Source organism: Staurois parvus, unplaced genomic scaffold, assembly GCF_062004578.1.
Source record: "Staurois parvus isolate SC_StPar_1 unplaced genomic scaffold, SC_StPar_1.0 ptg000415l, whole genome shotgun sequence".
Taxonomy (NCBI): domain Eukaryota; kingdom Metazoa; phylum Chordata; class Amphibia; order Anura; family Ranidae; genus Staurois; species Staurois parvus.
This window is the reverse complement of record NW_028318211.1, coordinates 223,251-242,861: the sequence shown is the minus strand read 5'-3', so window position 1 is coordinate 242,861 and position 19,611 is coordinate 223,251. Positions and strand designations below refer to the sequence as shown.

Here is a 19,611-nt window from a genome sequence, read left to right as displayed (position 1 = left end):
CATAGATTCTCTATGGGGTTCAGGTCAGGCGAGTTTGCTGGCCAATCAAGCACAGTAATCCCACGTTAATTGAACCAGGTTTTGGTGCTTTTGGCAGTGTGGGCAGGTGCCAAGTCCTGCTGGAAAATTAAGTCAGCATCCCCATAAAGCTCGTCTGTGGAAGGAAGCATGGAGTGCTCCAAAATCTTCTGATAGACGGCTGCGTTGACCCTGGACTTAATGAAGCACAGTGGACCAACACCAGCAGATGACATGGCTCCCCAAATAAACACAGACTGTGGAAACTTCACACTGGACTTCAAGCATCTTGCAGTGTGTGCCTCTCCATTCTTCCTCCATACTCTGGGTCCTTGGTTTCCAAATGAGATGCAAAAGTTGCTCTCATCAGAAAAGAGGACTTTGGACCACTGAGCAACAGACCAGGTCTGTTTTTCTTTAGTCCAGGTAAGACGCTTCTGACATTGTTTGTTGTTCAGGAGCGGCTTGACAAGAGGAATACAACATTTGAAGCCCATGTCCAGGATCCGTCTGTGTGTGGTGGCTCTTGATGCGCTGACTCCAGCCTCAGTCCACTCCTTGTGAAAATCCCCAACACTTTTGAATGGCCTTTTCCTGACAATCCTCTCCAGACTGCAGTCATCCTTGATGCTTATGCACCTTTTCCATCCACACTTTTCCCTTCCACATAACTTTCTATTAATGTGCTTTGATACAGCACTTTGGGAACATCCAACTTCTTTTGCAATTACCTTTTGAGGCTTTCCCTCCTTATGGAGGGTGTCAGTGATGGTTTTCTGCACAACTGTCAGGTCAGCAGTCTTTCCCATGATTGTGATTCCTACTGAACCAGACTGAGAGACCATTTAAAGGCTCAGGAACCCTTTGCAGGTGTTATGGCTTAATTAGCTGATTAGAGTGCAACACTTTGAGCCTAGAATATTGCACCTTTTCACAATATTCTAATTTTCTGAGATTGTGGATTTGGGGTTTTCATGAGCTGCAAACCATAATCATCACAATTATGACTAATCACGGCTTGAACTGTCTTGCTTTGCTTGTAATGAGTCTATCTCATATATTAGTTTCACCTTTTAAGTTGCATTACTGAAATAAATTAACTTTTGCACGATATTCTAATTTTTCGAGTTTCACCTGTATGTCCTTTTTCTATTTTGTTTCTATATTTTTCAAAATCAACTTTTTTAGTGGATCTAGCATCAGACTTTTTTATGCATGCTTAGTAATAAGTGTAACACAGGGGATATCTTACTGTTCTGACATTCTTGGACCTTAAGAAATTTGATTGGCCGTCAGTACTTCAGGATTGATCAATTTTCAGATATATCCTATAGTTTGTGAACTCTATAACTTTCCTACAAACTAAATAATACATCCTAATTTGGGTTACTTTCACCAAAGACATGTAGCAGAATACATCTTGGCCTAAATTTATGAAGAACAATTATTTATTTGCAAACTTTTATAACAGAAACAAAGTAAAACATGTTTTTTATTCAAACTTTTCAGCCTTTTTTGTCAATTTAGCAGAAAATAAAAATTAAGCTTCTGAAGTTCTCCAGAGTCCTTTGGCCTGGTTGATGAGTTGCTGCTTTCTCAGTTTTGTGAGGCCAACTCTAGCTGGAAAATAAATGTGGTTTAGTGGTTAGCATGCTGGTTAGCAATGTCAAGACCTTGACTTTTTGTCCAGCCAAGACACACGTTTCTTGTAGATAGTGCATTCTCTCTGTCTTTGCATGCTTACGGCTAGGTTCACATATGTACGGGTGGTGCCACTGCGGATCCGCACAAAAATCCATGCAGCCGCACCACCCACATAGAAGAATGCGGACCCTCAGGTGGGTGCCATTAATTCTAATGGCACACCGCCCACACTGGAAATCGCAACCGTACTGGGAACCAAGGTTCCCGTGCGGGCTGCATTTTCAGACGAAGTGCAGGGACTTCTTCCCTGTGTGTCCTGGGGCACGGGAGTCCATTCAAATGTGAACCAGGGGTAACTGTAACAACAAACAAATCAGCTTCTGCCTAATTGGATTTCAAGATTGTGTTTGCATTGCTGCTATAGGTATATTACATTGTAAGCTACCGTATTTCTCGAGCAAGACCAATTAGAATAACATTCTCTATAGGCTTCCATGGGGTGGCACAGTGGCTTAGTGTTAAGCATTGGGGTCCTTAGCTCAAGTCTTGGCCAGGACACTACCTGCATATTGAATAGGTATTGAATGGATATATACATATAGTATATTGCCAAGAGTATTGGGACATCCCTCCAAATCATTGGATTCAGGTGTTCCAATCACCTCCATGGCCACAGGTGTATAAAATCAAGCACCTAGGCATCCAGACTGCTTCTACAAACATTTGTGAAAGAATGGGATGCTCTCAAGAGCTTGATGAATTCGAATGTGGTACTGTGATAGGTTGCCACCTGTGCAATAAGTCCATCTGTAAAATTTCCTAGCAACTAAATATTGCACGGTCAACTGTTAGTGGTATTATAATAAAGTGGAAGCAACTGGGGACAGCAGCAGCTCAGCCACGAAGTGGTAGGTCACGTAAAATGACAGAGCGGAGTCAGTACATGCTGAAGTGCACAGGGTGCAGAAGTCGCCAACTGTCTGCAGAGTCAATAGCTAAAGACTTCCACAGTTCGTGTGGTCTTTAAATTAGCATAACAGTGCTTAGAGAGCTTCATGGAATTCCATGGCAGAGCAGCTGCATCCAAGCCTTACATCAGTGGAGACATGTTCTCTAAAATGACGAATCATGCTTCTCTGTCTGGCAATCTGATGGATGTGTCTGGGTTTGGCAGTTTCCAGGAGAACGGAACTTGCCTGATTGCACTGTGCCAAGTGTAAAGTTTGGCGGAGGGGGGATTATGGTGTGGGGTTGTTTTTCAGGGGTTGGGCTTGGCCCCTTAGTTCCAGTGAAGGGAACTCTTAAGGTGTCAGCATACCAAGACATTTTGGACAATTTCATGCTCCCAACTTTGTGGGAACAGTTTGGGGATGGCCCATTCCTATTCCTACGTGACTGCGCACCAGTGTACAAAGCAAGGTCCATAAAGACATGGAGGAGTGAGTTTGGGGTGGAGGAACTTGACTAGCCTGCACAGAGTCCTGACCTCAATCCGATAGAACACATTTGGGGTGAATTAGAGTGGAGACTGTGAGCCAGGCCTTCTCGTCCGACATCAGTGCCTGACCTCACAAATGCCCTTCTGGAAGAAAGGTCAAACATTCCCATAGACACACTCCTAAACCTTGTGGACAACCTTCCCAGAAGAGTTGAAGCTGTTACAGCTGCAAAGGGTGGGCCAACTCAATATAGAACCCTACGGACTAAGACTGGGATGCCATTAAAGTTCATGTGCGTGTAAAGGCAGGCGTCCCAATACTTTTGGCAATATAGTGTACATACAATGGGATTTAAACTCCATTAAGTTTGCATCTAAAATGCTTGTATAACATAACCACGTCATGCCATTCCCATTGCACTAGCCTGCTATATTTTGTAATTCATTGCTAACACTTTTAGTGTATATTGGGTAGATATAACCACACTTAGCCCTGGTTCACATATATGCAGCCGTGTTGGCCGTGTTTTATGCGGGCACGAGAGCTCATTCATTTGAATGGAGTCCTGTGCCCTGTGGCACGCAGGGAACAAGTTTGCGCACTCCTTTAGAAAACGCAGTCCGCACGGGAACCTCGGTTCCCAGTACAGTTGTGTTTTCCAGTGCGGGTGGCGTGCCATTAGAACTAATGACACCCACTCGCGGGTCTGCATTCCTCTGTGCGGGTGGTGCGGCTGCATGAATTTTCGTGCGGATCCTCAGCGGCACCACCCGCACAGATGTGAACCAAGCCTTAAAGTTGTTATAAAGCCTAAACATGTTTTACCTTAATGCATTCCTCATGTTAAAGTAAAAAATTTTAGGTAGTAGTATCCCCCTTCACCCCTCTATACTTACCTCATTCGATCCCGTCTGCACCTCTGCCCTCACTTTCTGGTCTCACAAGCTTTGTTGAGGCAGCAGGGGTAGAGTCGCTACCTCATCCGTTTAAAACTGAACACATATGAATTACACAGGTTCTGGGGCTAATTTAATGCAGATAAGGCACTAGATACGTTTATTTACCACCTTAGTCAGCCACAGAGCCTTTGTAATTAATGTGTTCGGTTTTAAAGAGATGAGGTGGCAACCCTAGGCAGGGCCCGAGACCGAACTGTGCTGTCTGTGTCTATAGAAGTAGGTAACGGTCCGCACGAGTGCCCCCATAGCAGGTGGCATGCTATGGGTGCACTCGGTAGGGAAAGGAGCCAGGAGCGCCAGCCTGACAAGGGGGGGGGGATTCCTCTATCTATCTTGTATGTGTGGTTGGAGCAATCTGTTGGTTTTTGTTTTCTTTCAACGTGTACAACCAGCTTTAGTCTATGCTAAGCAGTTCAAACCCAGACAGAATGTTAGCACATTTTAGAACATTCCACATGAAATACAAATATGTTGAATCATTTTCTGACTTGTCCGCTGCCATTGACTGGAAAAGCAGTTGGAAATAAATAGTAGCGACTAAGGTCCGCGTAGCTGAAAGCGGAAACTTTTCACATGCTATGGTCTGTGGTGAGAGATTTGACTGCCGCTGGTTAATTCTCCATCCAAAAGTGTTTCTGTAAAGTCCGCTTCAGTCCCGTTCAGTAGTTCACTGAAACTTGGACAAAAGCTAGGGGTTTTATGGCCAAGATAGAAACAGGAAACAGCTGGGCCGGGTAGGAGGACCTAGACGCCAGTGCTACAAGCAAGCAGAATTTGATCCCAAGGCAGCTTTCTCTAAATATACAAAAGTCAGCCTCACACAGCAGCCTGCACACTGAGGAGGTCCAATTACAGTTTATTCTGACGTCTTTCTATACACAAATCTCTGCCTGTACTCCAGTCTGAATCTACTACATTTACTCTTCAACTATTTACAACTGTGTGCAAAAGGTCTGGCTCCTCAGGACAAATGTTGACTTGCTAACCCCAGGTTCACACCTAAGCGTTTTCCGCTACATTTTGCAGAAACGCACTACAGTACATTTAACATGATTTCCTATGGGATACGTTCACATCTCAGCGTTTTCACGAGCGTTTTTTGAAAAGGGTCATGGACTTTTTTGAACGCCAAAAGATGCGTTTTTGGTTCTATAGACTTCAATGGAAACGCTGCAGAAAAGCGTGTAGTGCGTATTTGCCGCATTTTTGATGCATTTTGCTTTTTAAATCTGCCTAACAACAAGAAAAAAACCCCTGCAAAACGCAGCAAAACACGTCAAAAACGTAAATGCAAAAACGCAATGCAGAAACGGATCAAATGCAAACTGCATAGATGTGAACCTAGCTTTAAGTAAAAAAGTTAGTACAACCTCTGCAGGGAACAAACTAAAGCAGGCCATACATGGTTCGAATTCTGAACGATTTTCGTACGAAAATCGGACCCAAGAATAATCGGACGATTTTCGCTGTTATGCAGGCCATAGATCGTTCGTTTATCGGCCGAATTATCGCCCAAAAGAAAAATTGGCCGATATTCGCACCGTTAGTGGGGCAATGTCATCGGCCCATTTCTGCGGTTCCTCCTCATTTCTTTTATCGGTCATGCTGGAAAATTTACAAAGAACGGACGATTTTTGTAATCATTGGTGGCAATAGAACGACCGATGTTTCGTTTATCGGCCAAAAATTCGGCCGATAAACAAACCGTCTATGGCCTGCATTAGTGGGGCAATGGCATTGGCCGAATTTCGTGGTTCTTCCCCATTTCGTTTATCAGGCATGCTGGAAAACTCATGATAAAATACCGATTTTCAAAATCATTGGTGGCACCATCGGATTACAGAACGAACGACGTTTCAATTTTCGGATGAAAAATTGTTGGAATTCGAACCATGTATGGCGTGCATAAGTCCTCATGCACACTGGATGTTTTTACAGCGGATGCTTTTGGCTTTTGGCGTTTATTTCTACAGCTATTAAACCCCCCAGCATGTTATCCTATGTGTCCATGCACACTTAGACTGTAAAAAAAACAGAACTAGTATGTTTCTAGAGGAGTTTTTTTAGCTGTAAATGCTGAAAAACACAGTAAAATGTAGTAAAACGCTGTAAAACGCCACAAACCAGTGCTTTTGGACTTTTTTAACCAAAAAAAAATTTTCTTTGGTCAAAAAAATGCTAAAAAATGCAAACGTGGAAAACGCGGCAAAATGCAGCAAACCACTAGAAAGGCTGAAAAACTCACGTTTTTAATGTGACTTTACACAGCTAACGTTACCAGCGTTATTAAAACACCCAATGTGCATGGAGCCTCAACCATATTTCCACCTTTGCTGCTAAATTTGAATAACACCTACTATATACTTATTACATGTTTCCATTCACAAGGCATAATAAAATATGTTTAAAATGCCACTTACCGTTTTACTCGCTAAAAAATACTACCTTTAGGGGATTGAGGGGAGTTACATTTACGAAAACTTAACCCTGTTTGTTCTGTACTGACATCTGCACTACAAGAGTTAAATGCTTGTTTCTGTCTAGGGGATTTGGTAAAATAGATTTATTTACCTGAAGAGAAACTTTAGGCTAGCTTCAAATTTGTGCAGGTGCAGTGGGGCAATGCATAAAATTTCAGATTTTCTAAAGGAAATGCGTTCAGAATTCGACCCATGTATGGCCTGCATAACACACACTATGAGGGCCATACATGGGTCGAATTCTGAACGCATTTTCTTTAGAAAATCTGAAATTTTGTACGTTTGGTAATGAGATGGCGCCACCATTTTGAAATTCGAACAACCAAGCCTTTAATTTCACCTCTGTTGCTACAGAAAATAATTTTCGTGGCCAAGAATTTTCTTTACTTTCCAGGTCACAGCTCATGCTTATTTCTTTTTTGATTACATTTCCCACACGATTCTGCCATTGATTAGAAAGTTGTACGTTTTTCAAAAAATTTCCAGCATGCCCTATCACTCGAATTTGATGGTCTTGAAAATCGGCTGTTGCTGTGGCCCACTAATGGTGTGAAATTCGAACGAAAAGTCTTAGAAAAATTTTCAAAAGAAAATTATTTCAGATTTTGACCCATGTATGGCCAATTTAAAGCAGGCCATACATGGGTCGAATTCCGAATGATTTTTCAATCGAAAACATCATTCGTTCTGTAATCCGATGGTAACACCAAAAAATCGGTCATTTTTCACAAAGTTTTGAGTATGCCTGATAACCGAAATGGGGAGGAACCACGAACCGTTCAAATGTGAATCTAGCCTTATAACATGAGCAGGCAAGAGAATGTATTCAGTATCTAGCCTGCCCATAGATGGATCAAAGTTTTCAGACAGTTCCTGTTGAAGCGGCCAAATTTCCATCCGTCTATGGCCGTCTTAAGGCTGAGCATACACACATAGATTTCTCTCATTCACCCCGCAGGCTCCTCCATTTTTGGCTGTTGCATTTAAGCAGCGACACCTACGGCTGCCTGCATACCAAAACAATGACTGCATCTCATACGATGCAGACACTGTTCTGCCAACAGTTTTCCATGTGGAAGCTTTCATTTTTCAATTGAAGTTTGTTGAGTAGAGTCTTGTTTGCAGGACCACCCAGGGCTTGGATTTTGACTGATTCATCCGTGTGGTCAGCTTTACTGTGTCTTTCATATATAATAAAGACTGCCATTAAATGTATTCGATAAGCTGCTAGCAACCTTCAGCTGCATTGCAGGAGTAATATGAAATTGCAGAGACTCCTTCATGTTGCTGTGCTTCGTAGAGGGGCTTTGTCTACATATACTCTTAAAGTGTTACTAAACCCAGGACCCTGCATTCATCATATCTGGTCTCCCACAGTACACACAACATAGAAATGCAATTGTTTTAGTAAATAAAAACTGCTAAACACCTTTTTTGATCAGCAGTATATAGCAGTCTTGTGACTTCTATCAGTGTCCAGCTGAGCACTGGTTAAAGCTTGTAGGAGTTTTCATTCTCCTTTGACTGTCCTATGAGGATGCATAACCCCTGACCCTCTGTCTGGACATTTCTGAATGGCCCTGTGCTGATCACATGCACCCTCCCAAAGAAAAAAAAAACTCTCTAGCAATACACACTAAACTGAGCATGTACAGAGTGACTCCTAGAGCTCTGTACTATCAGCAGATTGATTGGGGACAGTTAAAAAATGGGAGAATCAGGGAAGACAGGATCAAACAACCTTTTTACACAATGTGTATAATTAACACCTTAGATTCTACAGTGAGTAGAACAAGCATGCTTTACTGCACATACAGGCTGATTTTACTGTTGTGGGTTTAGTGACACTTTAAGGGCAATATTTGACTTGATGTACTGGAGGCCAAAAATTGTGACTGCTTAAGTAGCAGCTCCATTTTCATTTATACATGGATGAAGTTTGCAAATTACTTTCACCACAGGGACCACTGTCTCGTGATCTGCAGCTTCCAGATCTTGGTGTAGTTCTGGGACCTGCAGCTAGCTTCTGAATCATTTAGAACAGTGGTCGGCAAGCCGCGGCTCGCGAGCCACATGCGGCTCTTTACCCAGTCTAATGCGGCTCTTCTGTGTGCCGGGCGCCTGCTCCCCTCCCTCCTCTCGGTCGGCCGCTCCCCTACCTCCTCTCGGTTGGCAGCCCCAAAAGTCCGCGCGGACCTTTTAATCCGGCTTGCGGATGTGGCTGTCAGGATGTGTGTAGGCGGGGCAGCGTGCCGAACGTGAGGGGAGGGGAGCTAGGCTCCTCTCACAGTCCGCCCTGAAGACCCGAACGGCGCGGGAAGACAGCGAGAGGAACGCAAAAGGTAAGTGAATTGACACGGGGGACTTGGCTTACTAGAAGGGGGGGGGGGGAATAGTACTGTGGGGGATGAAATACTATATGAGGGATGAATTACTTTATGAGGGATGAAATACTATATGGGGGGATGAAATACTATATGGGGGATGAATTACTATATCAGGGATGAATTACTATATGAGGGATGAAATACTATATGGGGGGATGAAATACTATATGGGGGGATGAAATACTATATGGGGGGATGAAATACTATATGGGGGGATGAATTACTATATGAGGGATGAAATACTATATGGGGGGATGAAATACTATATGAGGGATGAAATACTATATGGGGGATGAATTACTATATGAGGGATGAATTACTGTATGAGGGATGAAATACTATATGGGGGGATGAAATACTATATGAGGGATGAAATACTATATGAGGGGATGAAATACTATATGGGGGGATGAAATACTATATGGGGGATGAAATACTATATGAGGGATGAAATACTATATGAGGGATGAAATACTATATGAGGGATGAATTACTATATGAGGGATGAAATACTATATGGGGGGATGAAATACTATATGGGGGGATGAAATACTATATGGGGGGATGAAATACTATATGAGGGATGAATTACTATATGAGGGATGAAATACTATATGGGGGGATGAAATACTATATGGGGGGATGAAATACTATATGAGGGATGAATTACTATATGGGGGGATGAAATACTATATGAGGGATGAATTACTATATGAGGGATGAAATACTATATGAGGGATGAAATACTATATGGGGGGATGAAATACTATATGAGGGATGAAATACTATATGGGGGGATGAAATACTATATGAGGGATGAAATACTATATGAGGGATGAATTACTATATGGGGGATGAAATACTATATGAGGGATGAAATACTATATGGGGGATGAAATACTATATGGGGGATGAAATACTATACGGGGGATGAAATACTATACGGGGGATGAAATACTATACGAGGGATGAAATACTATACGGGGGATGAATTGCTATGGGGGATGAATTACTATATGGGGGATGAATTACTATGGGGGATGAATTACTATATGGAGGATGAATTACTATATGGGGGATGAATTACTATATGGGGGATGAATTACTATGGGGGATGAATTACTATGGGGGATGAATTACACTATGGGGGATGAATTACACTATGGGGGATGAATTACTATATGGGGGATGAATTACTATGGGGGATGAATTACTATATGGGAGATGTATTTTCAGTTTTAAAAATGTGGCTCTCAAAATAAATTTCAATCATGGTTTTGGCGAGATTTGGCTCAGTTGAAAAAAAAGGTTGCCCACCACTGATTTAGAATGTGTTTTGCTTCCAAAGGAATCTATGAGAAAATATTTGGATAGCCTTTTATGTTCCTATCTTTGATAATGTGGACGTTTATGCATTATGTGTATCTCCTAAAATGTATATATTGTGTCTGTATAAAGGGTGATGAGTGAAACTTTTGTTTTTCAGACCCCTCAGTCAGTGGAGGATTGCCTACAGAGCACCCTGTCATCCCTGTACCCTCCCTTTGAAGTGACAGCTCCGACTCTCCTGACCCAGGTGTTCTCTGTACTAGAGAGGACTTATCGTGAGGATCCTCTTAGATATACCCTTGAATTCCTCATACCAGCCAAGAGAATTCTGCAAAATGTGCAGCATCAGGCATGTGTAAGTCTCACCTCACTATACAGTAATTCTTAGAAAACACAGTCCATTTAAGCAGACCCTCAGGAACCTTTTCTATGTTTCAGATAAAGTGAGGACTATTTTAATTGTTATGTGTGACCCCATCAAGAAGAACTCCCCTTACTTTCTGTCCCTGAGACATGAGAACTCCCATCAGAATCAAAGGGGAAATTACATCTTTGATACCTGTCACTTGAACAGGTTTCCACATTGAAAGGTTTCCCACCACCTCTTGTTTCGGTGTCATCCACAAAATCTGGAATTTCCCCCACTTTGTGGCTACTAGGGCAAATAGTGAATATGAAACTCCTAATGGGAAGTTTCCACCTCTTCCTCACTAGGAAAAAATGTGGTCTGAAGTTGCAGATTAATACTCCCAGTGAACTTTTTGGGAAATCAGCTATTACCAGAAAACTCCATCAGCATGACACAAGAAAGCTTTTGATTGCAGTGGTTATACCTTGCCCACTCAGGGCAAGGTAACAGATATGCTGCTCTACTGCTTGCCTTCCATAGGCTATACTACTGCCCACCTTTGTGAAATCCCTAAGAAAAGCCTAGTAATTCCAGTTGTTGGTGAACCTGTGGCTCATTCCCTTCCTGCCACAATACAGCACGCTGACTACTAGGCCTGAGTACTGTCCCATGGTGGTAGCTGAAAGGTACTTAGGAGTTGAGGGGTTTGCTTAAAGTACCGGAGAAATGTTTGCTGTCATGTTGTATCGGTTTATCCAGTAAGATTTTTTAACTTGTTCAGGTATCCTTCTGACCTCATTTGTGTTTTTGAGCTTTCGTTTGCTTTCTTAGACATATTTTTTTTACCAAGAAGACAAAATGTTTTAGTATAAAGTATTGAGTTGTACAGAGTTGAGCATTAATGATTACATACAACTAAACAAAAAAAAGAGAAAAAAAGGGACAACCCTATTATGACAATAGAAGTACAATATTGATTATAACCTACAAAAAAGATTGAATAGCTGGCAGCAGAAAACAATCAGCACATCCCCATATAAGAAAGATATGCCCTTCCCGTTTCATTGAATGTGAGATAATACATACAGTTGCAAGAAAAAGTATGTGAACCCCTTGGGATTACGTGGAGTTTTGCATGAATTGGGCATAAAATGTGCTCTGAACGTCATCTAAGTCACAACAATAGAAGAACACAGTCTGCTGAACATAATACTACACAAAGATTAAATGTTGCCATGGTTTAATTGCACATAACATGTAAACATTCACAGTGCAGGGAGGAAAAAATATGTGAACCTTTGGACTTAATAGCTGGTTGACCCTCCTTTGGTAGCAATAACCTCAACCAAACGTTTCCTGTAGTTGCAGATCAGACCTGCACAACAATCTGGAGTAATTTTGGACCACTCCTCTTCACAAAACGGTTTCAGTGTAGCAATATTCTTGGGATGTCTGGTGTGAATCTCTCTCTTAAAGTCATGCCACAGCATTTCATTCGGGTAGAGGTCAGGACTCTGACTGGGCCACTCCAGAAGGCATATTCTGTGCTGTTGCAGCCATTGTTTTGTTGAATTACTCGTATGCTTTGGGTCATTGTCCTGTTGCATCACCCATCCTCTGCGGAGCTTCAGTTGGCGGACAGATGGTCGTACGTTTTCCTGCAAAATGTCTTGATAAACTCTGGAATTCATTTTCCCATCAATGACAACAATCCGTCCAGGCCCTGAGGCAGCAAAGCAGCCCCAAACCATGATGCTCCCTCCGCCATGTTTTACAGTGGGGATGAGGTTTTGATGTTGGTGTGCTGTGCCTTTTTTTCTCCACACAGTGTTGTGTGTTCTAGCCAAACAACTCAATCTTGGTTTCATCTGTCCACAGTATATTTTGCCAGTAGTGCTGTGGAACATCCAGGTGCTCTTTTGCAAACTTCAAACGTGCTGCAATCTTCTTTTTGACAGCAATGGCTTCCTCCGTGGTGTCCTCCCATGTACTCCATTCTTATTTAATGTTTTCCTTATTGTAGATGTGTCAACAAAAATGTTAGCATGTGCCAGAGATTTCTGTAGGTCTTTAGCTGACACTCTGGGATTCTTCTTTACCACATGCAGCATTCTGCACTGTGCTCTTGCAGTCATTTTTACAGGACGACCACACCTAGGGAGAGTAGCAACAGTGCTAAACTTTCTCCATTTGTAGACAGTCTGTCTTACCGTGGACACATGAACATCTAGGCTTTTGGAGATACTTTTGTAACCCTTTCCAGCTTCATGCAAGTCAACAATTCTTGATCGTAGGTCTTCTGAGAGCTCTTTTCTGCAAGGCATGGTTCACATCAGACAGTGCTTCTTGAAACCAGTAAACCCAAAACAGGTGTGTGTTTAAGGGCAGGACAGCTGTCAGCAACACATCCAATATCATCACACTGATTGGAGTCAAGGTTGGCTCACTCCTGACTCCAATTAGCTCTGGGAGAAGTCATTAAGCTAGGGTCTCACATACTTTTTCCTCCCTGCACTGTGAATGTTTACATGTTATGTGCAATTAAACCATGGCAACATTTAATGTTTGTGTAGTATTATGTTCAGCAGACTGTGTTCTTCTATTGTTGTGACTTAGATGACGTTCAGAGCACATTTTATGCCCAATTCATGCAAAACTCCACGTAATCCCAAGGGGTTCACATACTTTTTCTTGCAACTGTATGTCTGTGTGGATGATAATGGAGATCAAGGGTACAGCCAGTGTGCAGAGCTAGTCCAAACCTTCACAATCTAAGTACACGTGTCAACAGATTGTAGCCAACGGTCCCAAATTTTATTATATTTAGCAGGGCAACCTCTATGAATATATATCATTTATTTAGAGGGAGAGTGTTATTAATGTCAGCTATCCACTCTTCCAGCATAGGAGGAAGCGCCTGCATCCAGTGACAGGCTACCAATTTCCTGGCACTAAACAGAGTTTCATGTAAGAATGTAATCAGATATTTATCAGCATCTGAATCAGGGACAATTCACAAGCAGCAGAGTTTAGAGTCCAGAGAAATAGGGGATTCCATGCAGTCATGTAGAAACTGGATCAACTGGGCCCAATATCCACTTACCTGCAGGCAGTGCCAGAGCAAATGCACAAACTTCCTCGGGGTTATATGACATTTAGGGCAAGAGCATCTCTATCAATTCTAAACCGTGCTAGGTGTGTTGATGTAAGATATGCCCTGTGTACAATATAGAACTCGGTAAGGCGGTCAAATATTTTAGGTGAGACCTTTTTGCAGGAGTCTAGTACCTCCTCCCATCCCTCATCCTCAGTGGCCCCATATCAAAGTCCCTACGAGATTTAATAGAGTAGGCCAAATTAGAGGCCCTTGTGGTGATGAGGAGTTCATATAGTGCGGATATAATTTTTCAGGGTTTCTCCCCATATACCACATCCAATATAGACAGTGAGGAGAGAGCTGGGAAGTTAACAGTAAAGTCATTAAGCATTCTGTACCTGGAGGTAGTGGAATAACATTATATTTGGAAGGGAAAACTCTTTGTTTCAAGACCTCAAAGGTTTTAATACCCCATTTGATAGTACATGAGAAAGAAGGTATACTCCTTCAGAGATCCAAAGTCTCTGGTCAGGAATATAGTTCAGGCAATAACTTGTTTGACCAAAGAGGAGTGCTTGCATAAAAGTGTGGAGCATTTATCTTAGATATAAATAGGTCCCATATCCATTTATATTGAAAGGCCATCACTTTACTAGAGGACTGCACAAAAGATCCCTGACCACCTCTGATAATATCACAGAATGGATGTAAACTTGTTGGAGTTTTAGGGTCAGAGACTAAAGCAGTAAATCATTTCCTACCAGTTTTATCAATATGGTGTAAATGGGAAAGTTGGGCTGCTAGATAATACAGTCCAAGGTCTGACAGGGTCATGTACCCCAAGGAGGTTAGATTCTTAAGTATACTCCAAGTCAATTGGTGTGTGCCACCACCCCAAATAAAGGGTTTTAGAATCATATCCAAAAATCTTGAAGTACCAAAGTGGGATGTAAACTGGGCAATGCCAAAGTACATGCAGAATTTTGGGCAACAGGACCATCTTTACCAATCCAATTCTACCCATGACTCCCAAGGGCAATCTAGCCCAAATTTGGGATTTGGCCTTTAAAAGGGAGAAAGGGGGTTCTACATTTAGGGCAATATAATCAGCAGGGGATCTAGACACTCGCACTCCTAGCTATTTGATGGTATTAACCTGCTCCAACAGCGAGGAGGCCTGATCAACGGAGGGGGGGAAAGAGTCTACGGAGAGAATTTGAGATTTATCCCAATTAATTTTTAAATTGGAGAAGTCTCCAAATTTTTTTTTGAGATATAGGGTCTGCAATAGAGACGGTCTAGAGTCTGCCAAGTAGAGTATCATATCATCAGCATGTAGCTGTAGTTTTTTGTCAAGATCTTCCCTTTGCAGTCCACAGATCCCGGGTGTGGAGTGATTTTTAATGGCAACTGGTTCAGCCGCTAGGGCATACAATAAAGGCTAAAGAGGCCAACTCGAGAAAGAAAAAATATCTCAGTGGTCCAACTGTTAGTCAACACTCGAGCCTGGGAATTTGAATATAAAATAGTTATCCACTGAACAAAGTTGGGGGTAAAACCAAAGCTTTGGAGACAATGCCACAGGTATGTCCATTCAACTGAATCTAAAGCTTTGGCGGCATCCAACGAGACCACCACTCTTGTACCAACAAGAATCATGAATAGCTTGTAGATTCATAAACAACCTTCGGGTATTGAATGCAGTGTTTTAAGGGCATCAAGCCCGTCTGGTCTGGATGCACTAGAGATGTGATGACCTTATTAAATCGTAATGCCAGAATCTTATCAAGGATCTTGATATAAAAATGTACAAATCCTAAAGATGTTATGACCTGTCACTCTGAACAATTTTTAAATGAAACAAGAAATCAGAAATAGATATTTCTATAGCTATATTACCTAATTTTTCTTTGGTTTGAATTCTGTGTTATAAAGAAAACTGGGGACCGGTGTGATCTTCTTAGTATTATAAGAGCCTTGATAACAAGCATCCCTGTGTAGTTGCAATCATTAATGTGTTAGTACACTTTAGACTTTGACTGTTAAGTAACGCCCTTTTTTGTTACATTTGATATTTAATTTTACTTATCTTATGCTGACTGGTAGGTGATTATAGAGCAAACTAATCTGCTCTGTAAATTGCTTTAAAATTGATGCATTTGTACTTGCCAATGTGTTGTCTTTTATTACTGATTTATTTTACAGCTTGCTGTCTGTTGATTTTAATTTCTGACAATACTCTTTTTTTCCAGTCTCAGTACAGTGGATTTCTCTTCTTTCATGAAGGCTGGCCACTTTGCCTTGGTGAGAAGGTCCTCATTCAGCTGTCATCCCTTCCTTGGCACTTTCTGAAAAATGGGGATTTCTACTTGCAAGTGGTGCCATACTTGGAATGTTCTCCAAGACTTGTACTAAAGTGCCTTTCTCAAGATGGAAGTGGTGTCCAGGAGATTGTGGTGCCTGAATCTTCACATTCATTTCTCTTTTCTGCTGAATGGCTAAACAGTATCAATAAAGACCGTAGCGCAGTACGTCTTGAGAACTGTCTAGCAGCTGTGGAAGAAAAAGTCCTTCGTCTACCATGGTCTGAAATAATTTATCCCCGCTTCATTCACAAAGAAGGCTTCATTGTAGGAAGGAGATGCAATCCAGGGCCTTTAATGCCACCACTAGAATACAGAAGCCCTGGAGATGGAGGGATTGCTATAGGAGATTTGGTGGACCCCAAAATTGGTGCTCAATTGTCATTTTCAAATAATCAAAATGAGACTATGGGCTGGAGAGAAGGTGCTGTATCACCCATGCTGGGTTCTCTCTCTGGTTCAGTGACAGACTCAGTAGAAGGGGAGTACGTTGAACTCAGCCCTCCACATACAGAATTAGTAGGAAAAGTTGAAAGTCCCAGAGACACATGGGCATCACGAGCCAAGACTGCGCCAAGTAGAAAAGGTAAAAAAAAAGGACACCAGGCATGGATGCACCAGAAGAAGCCAGGGAAGGTAGGTTCTTTGAGCACTTTAAAGGGAAGATCCCAAGAGATATGGGAAGACAGATTTTGCACAGAAGAAGCTGAAGACCAAGCAAAGTCTGCAGCAGAGGGTCAAAATTACTGGGATGTTGAGACAACAAGTTATTCCAATGACACTGATGTGTTGGCTGAGTGGAGAAAAGGTTTGGATCTCCTTCAAAGACAAGAGAGAGACATAATTCCTGAGAGACAGATTTGGGGTTCTTCTGAGAGACAGTTATGGGATGATAAAAACTGTTCAGAGGAAAACAGGGCACCTTCTTGGGTCACTGAGAGATCTGTCAGCCAAAAAAGTTCTCAGGAAGAAGACCGCTTATCAGAAACGCTTACAGAATGTTCTTTAAACGTTGATAGCCTTAAGGAAAGAGAGGTCTTACTTTCTATAGAAGGCACTGGAGATGCTTCTGATTGCCAAAGAATTCCAACCGGAGACAGTTTGCAACAACCTGTAGAAAAACAAACAGAAACACCTACAAATAATAATTCCATTTTTGCAGATAGTTGTCAAAGTGAATCCCAACTGGACTTTACAAAACAGTCACCTAAGGAAGCTAAGCAGCCACTGGACACTCTGCTGGAGGTCTGTGATTCAAGAGAATCTTCGCTGACTAGGAAAGGCAGAACATGGGCAGATGGTCAGGAAACATCAAAGATACAAAACGAAGGAGACATTGCTGCAGATACTGTTGAGGATCCATCTAATGAAACAAAAAAACACCCAGAAAAAGGAAAACATCCAGTTTGGAGTCAGGTTGCTGATTTATCCCATAAGACTGGAAGAGGTAGGAGGAAAAAGAGGAACAAGAGGGGGAGGGGACCCATAAGGGTTGAGGCAAGGAAAGCAACTCACAAGGTTGGGCAGAATAAAACTGATGCCAAGCAAGAAGGACCTGAACTTGAAACTGCATCCAAAGGTAAAGTGGAAATAAAAATAGAGATTGTTATGTGGTATATGTATAGTCTTGTTTTTAGCAATGTCATATGTAGTTTGAATGCAGGTATTTAGATCCAGCTTGTAACATTCACTGATCCCCTTGTGGAGCCTGGCTGCTGAAGGATACAAAGGAATGCCAAGGCCATGTTTTTTTCACTTGGGTTCAGTGCTAGTACAAGAGTCCATCTGCACTGCAGTCAGATGCCACTTAGGATTCAATGAGCCATAAGAGCACCATTAAATCAACCCTTTACCTTAGGATTGCAGACCTGAAATCTTAAATGTTTTGTGAGTATCTTGTCTAGAATTTCTTTGCAAGTTAGATGCTTACGCACAAAGGTGAATAGCTGTGTATTTATCAGCTCTTTGGAACAACTGAACTTGCAGATTTGATACATAGGATCCTTGCGTCTAACCTTGGAAGCCAGCTGCTCCAGCTGCAGGTGGAAAATTCTCCATCATGCAGCTGACATTAAAAAGGGATGGAGATGCTCATGATATCATTGACCTAATATGATCACATAGCCATACCTACTTGTTTACTTGCCTTGTGTATATTTATGGGTCTGCATTATCAAATACTTATAAATATGATCGAGCAGTCCATATGCATGGGCAAACAAGCAAAACAACAAATAAAAAAGCCCTGTTTAACCAGTTCAGAATTAAAGCAGTTTTTTTCATTGTTTGCACACGTAAAAATCTTCATTTTTGGCCATAACGTTTTTTAAACCCCCCAGACCAATATACATTTTCGTAAAGCAGAGACCCTGTAAGATAAAAAGATGATACTTGCAATTTTTTTATGTTGCATGTTATTTGCACATCTGTTTATCAAACGCAAATTTTCAGAAAAATATTAATAAAATGCATTTTAGTGCAAGCACACAAACTATGATACCAGTTTTTTGGGTAAACTATAAAATACACTATAGTGCCAAAAGTATTGGGACATCCCTCCAAATTATTGGATTCAGGTATTCCTATTACCTCTATGGCTACAGGTGTTAAAATCAAGCACCTAGGCATGCAGATTGCTTCTACAAACATTTGTGAAAGAATGGGTCACTCTCAGGAGCTCAGTGAATTCAAGTGTGGTACCGTGATAGGTTGCCACCTGTGCAATAAGTCCATTCCTGAAATTTCTTTGATACTAAATATTCCACGGTCAACTGTTAGTGGTATTAAAACAAAGTGGAAGCAACAGCAACTCAGCCACGAAGTGGTAGGCCACGTAAAATGACAGAGCGGGGTCAGTGCATGCTGAAGCGCACAGTGCGCAGAAGTCACCGACTGTCTGCAGAGTTAATAGCTAAATACCTCCAAACTTCATGGGGCCTTCAGATTAGCACAACAACAGTGCGTAGAGAGCTTCATGGAATGGGTTTTCATGGCTGAGCAGCTGCATCCAAGCCTGACATCACCAAGTGCAATGCAAAGCGTCGGATGCAGTGGTGTAAAGCATGCTGCCACTGTACTCTAGAGCAGTGGAGACATGTTCTCTGGAGTGACAAATCATGCTTCTCTGTCTGGCAATCCGATAGACGTGACTAGGTTTGGCGGTTGCCAGGTGAATGGTACTTTCCTGACTGCATTGTGCCAAGTGTAAAGTTTGGTGGCGGGGGGATTATGGTGTGGGATTGTTTTTCAGGGGTTGGGCTTGGCCCCTTAGTTCCAGTGAAGGGAACTATTTAGGCATCAGCATGCCAAGACAATTTGGATGACTTCATGCTCCACAACTTTGTGGGAACAGTTTGGGGATGGCCCCTTCCTGTTCCAACATGACTGCACACCAGTGCACAAAGCAAGGTCCATAAAGACATGGAGGAGTGAGTTTGGGGTGGAGGAACTTGACTGACCTGCACAGAGTCCTGACCTCAACCTGATAGAGCTCCTTTTGGATGAATTAGAGCAGAGACTGTGAGCCAGGCCTTCTCATCCGACATC

The 19,611-nt window shown here is 42.1% G+C and overlaps 1 protein-coding gene across 2 annotated transcripts in view; it reads left to right on the top strand.

Moving 5' to 3' along the window:
• The window catches only part of ARHGEF40 (Rho guanine nucleotide exchange factor 40), a 130,803-nt gene that overhangs the window by 18,711 nt on the left and 92,481 nt on the right, over window positions 1-19,611 (top strand). For both annotated transcript variants that reach the window (XM_089687007.1, XM_089687005.1), the window contains exons 2-3: window positions 10,414-10,611; window positions 15,955-17,644. In XM_089687007.1, coding sequence (XP_089543133.1) covers window positions 10,414-10,611; window positions 15,955-17,644 — 1,888 coding nt within the window. The remainder of the gene's footprint in view (window positions 1-10,413; window positions 10,612-15,954; window positions 17,645-19,611) is intronic.